This window comes from Apteryx rowi, unplaced genomic scaffold (genome assembly GCF_003343035.1).
Source record: "Apteryx rowi isolate R43461 unplaced genomic scaffold, aptRow1 scaffold_1524, whole genome shotgun sequence".
NCBI classification, from domain to species: Eukaryota; Metazoa; Chordata; class Aves; order Apterygiformes; family Apterygidae; genus Apteryx; species Apteryx rowi.
The window spans coordinates 1787-7659 of NW_020447780.1; the positions used below are offsets into that span (position 1 = coordinate 1787).

The window sequence follows — 5873 nt, forward strand, 5'->3', positions numbered from 1 at the left end:
GCCCGGTTCCGCCGCCGGCTCCCGCGGCCGCGGGGCTCCCTCGCCGCCGCCATGGGCTTCCTCAAGCTCATCGAGATCGAGAACTTCAAGTCCTACAAGGGGCGGCAGATCATCGGGCCCTTCCGCCGCTTCACTGCCATCATCGGCCCCAACGGCTCCGGTGAGACCCCCGCGGCCGGCCGCCACTGTCTCAGCATCCCTTGCGGGACCCCCCCCCCGCTGCTGCCTTAGCCTTCTGCCATCCCGTGATGCTTTGCACACACTGCTGTCACCCCCTCCGTGTCCCAGGGTGCTTTGCGTGCCTCTGTGGGGGTCAGGCCTGTCCCATGATGCACTGCCCGGCTGCCCCCCACTATCCCACAATGCACCTGCAGCCTCACCCTCTCACCTCAGCTGTCCCATGATGCTCTGCTGGTCCCCTGCTGTCCCACAATGCACCACAGGGGCCCTTTCAGCCATCCCATGATGCACTGCAGGCCCCTCTCACCATCCTGTGATGCACCGCGAGGCCCTCTGGGTATCCCATGATGCACTGCAGGCCCCTCTGGCCATCCTGTGATGCACCGCGAGGCCCTCTGGGTATCCCATGATGCACTGCAGGCTGTTCTGGCTATCCCATGATGCACCACGGGCCCTTTCTGCCATTCCATGACGCACTGTGGGCCATTTTGGCTCTCCCACAATGCCCTACGGGCCCGTCCAGCTCTCCCACRATGCACTGCAAGCCGCTCCGGCTCTCCCACAATGCCCCCTGCTCTCGCTCGTGCCACGGTGCCGGTGCCGCCATCCCACAAGGCCGTGCGACGCCCCCCCCTTCCCCTCCCCCAGGCAAGTCGAACCTGATGGACGCCATCAGCTTCGTGCTGGGCGAGAAGACGAGCAACCTGCGGGTGAAGACGCTGCGCGACCTGATCCATGGGGCGCCCGTGGGCAAGCCGGCCGCCAGCCGGGCCTTCGTCAGCATGGTGTACTCCGAGGAGGGCGCCGAGGACCGCACCTTCGCCCGCGTCATCGTGGGTGCGTGGGGGGCCGGGGGCCRCGGGGCTGGGGGCCGGGGGGCCACACCACCCTCACCGCCCGCCTGCCGCAGGCAGCTCCTCCGAGTACAAGATCAACAACCGGGTGGTGCAGCTGAGCGAGTACAGCGAGGAGCTGGAGAAGCTGGGCATCCTCATCAAGGCCAGGAACTTCCTCGTCTTCCAGGTGGGTGCGGGGGCCCCGCGCGGGACCCCCTGGCTGCCACGGGGGCCGGGGCGCGGCGCTGAGGCCCCGCTGCCACCGCCACAGGGCGCGGTGGAGTCCATCGCCATGAAGAACCCCAAGGAGCGCACGGCGCTCTTCGAGGAGATCAGCCGCTCGGGGGAGCTGGCGCAGGAGTACGACAAGCGCAAGAAGGAGATGGTGAAGGCGGAGGAGGACACGCAGTTCAACTACCACCGCAAGAAGAACATCGCCGCCGAGCGCAAGGAGGCCAAGCAGGAGAAAGAGGAGGTGGGGCGGTGCCGAGGGGCGCTGGGGGGGCGGCGGGGCGCGCCAACGGGGCCCCCCACAGCCGTTTCTCCCCCTGGCAGGCGGACCGRTACCAGCGGCTGAAGGACGAGGTGGTGCGGGCCCAGGTGCAGCTGCAGCTCTTCAAGCTGTACCACAACGAGGCCGAGATCGAGAAGCTCAACAAGGAGCTGGGGCTGAAGAACCGCGAGATCGACAAGGACAAGAAGCGCATGGACCGGGTGGAGGACGAGCTCAAGGACCGCAAGAAGGAGCTGGGCAAGATGATGCGGGAGCAGCAACAGATCGAGAAGGAGATCAAGTAGGTGCTGGGGCCGGGGGGCGCCCAGGGCCGGCGCGGCCGGGGGTGCCCAGGGCCGCCCTCAGCCCGCCCTTGCCCCCAGGGAGAAGGACTCGGAGCTGAACCAGAAGCGGCCACAGTACATCAAGGCCAAGGAGAACACGTCGCACAAGATCAAGAAGCTGGAGGCGGCCAAGAAGTCGCTGCAGAACGCCCAGAAGCAGTACAAGAAGCGCAAGGGCGACATGGACGAGCTGGAGAAGGAGATGCTCTCGGTGGAGAAGGCCCGGCAGGAGTTCGAGGAGCGCATGGAGGAGGAGAGCCAGAGCCAGGGCCGCGACCTCACGCTGGAGGAGAACCAGGTGGGGCCGGGGCCGGGGCTGGAGGGCTGGGGGGGCCGCTGGGGCCGCCGCTGAGCCGCCCGCCCCCCCCCAGGTGAAGAAGTACCACCGGCTGAAAGAGGAGGCCAGCAAGCGTGCCGCCACGCTGGCCCAGGAGCTCGAGAAGTTCAACCGCGACCAGAAGGCCGACCAGGACCGGCTGGACCTGGAGGAGAGGAAGAAGGTGGAGACGGAGGTGAGTCAGGGTCCCCGGCCCCGCTGCTGTCCCACCGCCCCCCATGGCCACCCCTCACCCCGCTCTGCCCCAGGCCAAGATCAAGCAGAAGCTGCGGGAGATCGAGGAGAACCAGAAGCGCATCGAGAAGCTGGAGGAGTACATCGCCACCAGCAAGTGAGTGGCCGTCCCCGAGGTGTTCTCCGGCCCCATGTCCTCATTTCTGCCCCTTTAAGGTGTCACCTATTCCCATGTCCTCATCTCTGTGCTCCTGGGCTGGTTCTTGAGGTGTTCCTCACCCCTGCGTCCACATTTCTGTACCCTTGAGTGTCCCCCATTCTCATGTCCTCGTTTTTGTGCTCCTAGARTGGTCCTTGAGGTGTTCCCCATTCCTGTGTTCTCATCTCTGTGTCTTTTAAGTGTCCCTTGTTCTCATGTCCTCATCTCCGTGCCCCTGGGGTGGCCCTCAAGGTGTCCCCCGTCCCCGTGTCCCCGTCCCCATGCCCCCGAGATGTCCCCGTGCCCCCGGGGCGGCCCCCGAGGTGCCCCCYGTGCCCGCGTGCCCCCAGGCAGTCGCTGGAGGAGCAGAAGCGCCTGGAGGGGGAGCTGACGGAGGAGGTGGAGCTGGCCAAGCGCCGCATCGACGAGATCAACAAGGAGCTCAACCAGGTGATGGAGCAGCTGGGGGACGCCCGCATCGACCGCCAGGAGAGCAGCCGCCAGCAGCGCAAGGCCGAGATCATGGACAGCATCAAGCGCCTCTACCCCGGCTCCGTGGTGCGTCCGGGGCCGCCCCACGGCCGTGGGGGGGTTGGGGGGGGCTCGCCCCGCCGATTTGGGAGCCGGCGGGTGGCCGTAGCCCGGGGACTCCTCGCGATCCCCGAGGCGCCCCAACCCTTGGGCTTCCCCAGCCCCAAAACATGCCCCCAACCTGCCTCGCTGGGCCCCAAAACGTGCCCCCAGCTGCCCCCCCGGCGCCCGATAACCCCCCGCTGCTGCCGCCCCCCCCCCAGTACGGGCGCCTCATCGACCTGTGCCAGCCCACGCAGAAGAAGTACCAGATCGCGGTGACCAAGGTGCTGGGCAAGAACATGGACGCCATCATCGTGGACTCGGAGAAGACGGGCCGCGACTGCATCCAGTACATCAAGGAGCAGCGGGGCGAGCCCGAGACCTTCCTGCCCCTCGACTACCTGGAGGTGGGGGGCCGGGGGGGCACACGGGGCGCGCGGGGACCCTCGGAGACGCCGGGGGGGCGCGTGGGGCTCCGGGAACGTGGGGGGGACGTGGGGATCCCTCGGGGCCGAAGGTCTTCCCAGGGGTGTTGGGGTTTGGGGGGCCCATTTAACCTCTTAGGGCTCAGCGTTCCCCCAGGGTGTTAGGGTTCAGGGGCCCCATGTCAGGGTCCCCCCGGAGGTGTTGGATTTTGGGGGGCCCTGTTTAACCCCTCAGGGCTCAGGGACCCCCCTGGGGTGTCGGGGTTTGGGGGGCCCCATTTCAGGGTCCCCCCGGGGTGTCGGGGCACCCTGCCTAAGCCCCGGGGGCGCAGGTGAAGCCCACGGACGAGAAGCTGCGGGAGCTGAAGGGGGCGAAGCTGGTGATCGACGTGATCCGCTACGAGCCCCCCCACATCAAGAAGGCGCTGCAGTACGCCTGCGGCAACGCCCTGGTGTGCGACAACGTGGAGGACGCCCGGCGCATCGCCTTCGGGGGCCACCAGCGCCACAAGGTGGGGGCCGCCGGCCCACGGTGGTGGCGGCGGCAGGGGCGGGGGGAGCGCCGGGGCACCGGAGCCCCCCCTCACCCCCTGCTCCCTGCCGCAGACGGTGGCGCTGGACGGGACCCTCTTCCAGAAGTCGGGGGTGATCTCGGGGGGCGCCAGCGACCTCAAGGCCAAGGCGCGGCGCTGGGACGAGAAGGCCGTGGACAAGCTCAAGGAGAAGAAGGAGCGGCTGACGGAGGAGCTCAAGGTGGGGCTGCGCCGAGCCGAGCCCCGGAACGGGCCTTTCTCCTCGCCCGGGGCCCCGTCGGCCCCGAGACTCCCGCCTACGCCCTCGCTGCAGCCGTCCCCTCGCCCCGCAGCGTTGTGACGGCCGCGCAGAGCCTCTTTCTGCGTTTTATAGCCGTCGCTGCGCATCTCAAAACTGCCTGTGCAGCCTCATAGCTTTGAAAATCCCGTAGAGCTTTAAACTGTGCGTTTTCCCTTTTTGCAGGTGTTTTAGGGGCTGCACAGATTTCAAAAACATGTTTTTCCTCTGCAAACACCCGTTTGTCTCTCCCCAAGCGCTCAGGGGCCGTGTGGAAGCCAGAACAGGGCGTTTCTTTGGCCTCAGGCACCACAGTGGCTTCAAAGACCCTAAAACCGTCTCTTTTTGTCTTGCTGGCGTTGTGGGGGCTGCGGTGGTGGCGAAGGCGGGCGCCGTCTCCCCAGCTGGGCGTCACGGAGCCCCGGCGTGGGCCGCTGCCCCCGGCCGGCCCCTCACCGCCTGCCCCCTTCCCGCCTGCAGGAGCAGATGAAGGCGAAGCGGAAGGAGGCCGAGCTGCGCCAGGTCCAGTCGCAGGCCCACGGCCTCCAGATGCGGCTCAAGTACTCGCAGAGCGACCTGGAGCAGACCAAGACCCGGCACCTTGCTCTCAACCTCCAGGTACTGCGCGCCGACCCCGCTCGGAGCAYGGCAGGGGCTGCGCGGACCCTGCTCTGCCCACGCTTGGGGAAATTTCCCCTTTTTTGGGTGCTACGTAGACACACTTCAGCACAACAAACGCTGAACAGCCTCGCTGCAGCTGTTTTAGAGAATATACAGTGTTTTTTTGGTGTTGCAGGAGCTATAATTGCCACTGGGTGTTCCAAGGGTCGTATAGGCTCCTGCAGGCACTATGGGGCCATAGGGACCTCCCCGGGGCAGGATGGGCTCCGTACGGCCCAAGGGTGTTTGCTGGAGGTGTGTGGGGGTCCCTGGCGTGCGCTGACCCCCATCTCTGCCCCCTCTCGCAGGAAAAGTCGAAGCTGGAGAGCGAACTGGCCAATTTTGGGCCCCGGATCAATGACATCAAGAGAATCATCCAGGGCCGGGAGCGGGAGATGAAGGACCTCAAGGAGAAGATGAACCAGGTGGGACCGGCGGGAGCGGAGGGGCCCGGGGGGCCGCCGTGGGGGTCCCTGCGGGGCTGACGGCTGCCCCCATCCCGGCCGTGCCCCCCAGGTGGAGGACGAGGTCTTCGAGGAGTTCTGCCGCGAGATTGGCGTCAGGAACATCCGCGAGTTCGAGGAGGAGAAGGTCAAACGGCAGAACGAGATCGCCAAGAAGAGGTGGGGCCCCCAGGGCCGTGTGGGGCAGCCCTTGGCCCCGTGGCGGGGGGCCGGGACTCCCGGGCACGCGCGGGGCAGCCCCTGGCCCCGCTGAGGCCGTGGGTCGCGGCAGGCTGGAGTTCGAGAACCAGAAGACGCGGCTGGGGATCCAGCTGGACTTCGAGCGCAACCAGCTGCGGGAGGACCAGGAGAAGGTGCTCATGTGGGAGCAGGGCGTGC

The 5873-nt window shown here is 67.2% G+C and overlaps 1 protein-coding gene across 1 annotated transcript in view; it reads left to right on the forward strand.

The window, feature by feature from the left end:
• The first annotated feature begins 6 nt into the window (after positions 1–6).
• The window catches only part of SMC1A (structural maintenance of chromosomes 1A), a 10646-nt gene continuing 4779 nt past the window's right edge, over positions 7–5873 (forward strand). The window contains exons 1-16 of the mRNA XM_026059167.1: positions 7–160; positions 829–1017; positions 1091–1203; positions 1288–1491; positions 1572–1810; positions 1893–2151; positions 2225–2365; positions 2439–2521; positions 2914–3121; positions 3358–3543; positions 3894–4073; positions 4168–4314; positions 4852–4989; positions 5340–5456; positions 5548–5654; positions 5767–5867. Of these exons, the coding sequence (XP_025914952.1) occupies positions 52–160; positions 829–1017; positions 1091–1203; positions 1288–1491; positions 1572–1810; positions 1893–2151; positions 2225–2365; positions 2439–2521; positions 2914–3121; positions 3358–3543; positions 3894–4073; positions 4168–4314; positions 4852–4989; positions 5340–5456; positions 5548–5654; positions 5767–5867 (2521 nt within the window). The 5' untranslated portion in view covers positions 7–51. The remainder of the gene's footprint in view (positions 161–828; positions 1018–1090; positions 1204–1287; positions 1492–1571; positions 1811–1892; positions 2152–2224; positions 2366–2438; positions 2522–2913; positions 3122–3357; positions 3544–3893; positions 4074–4167; positions 4315–4851; positions 4990–5339; positions 5457–5547; positions 5655–5766; positions 5868–5873) is intronic.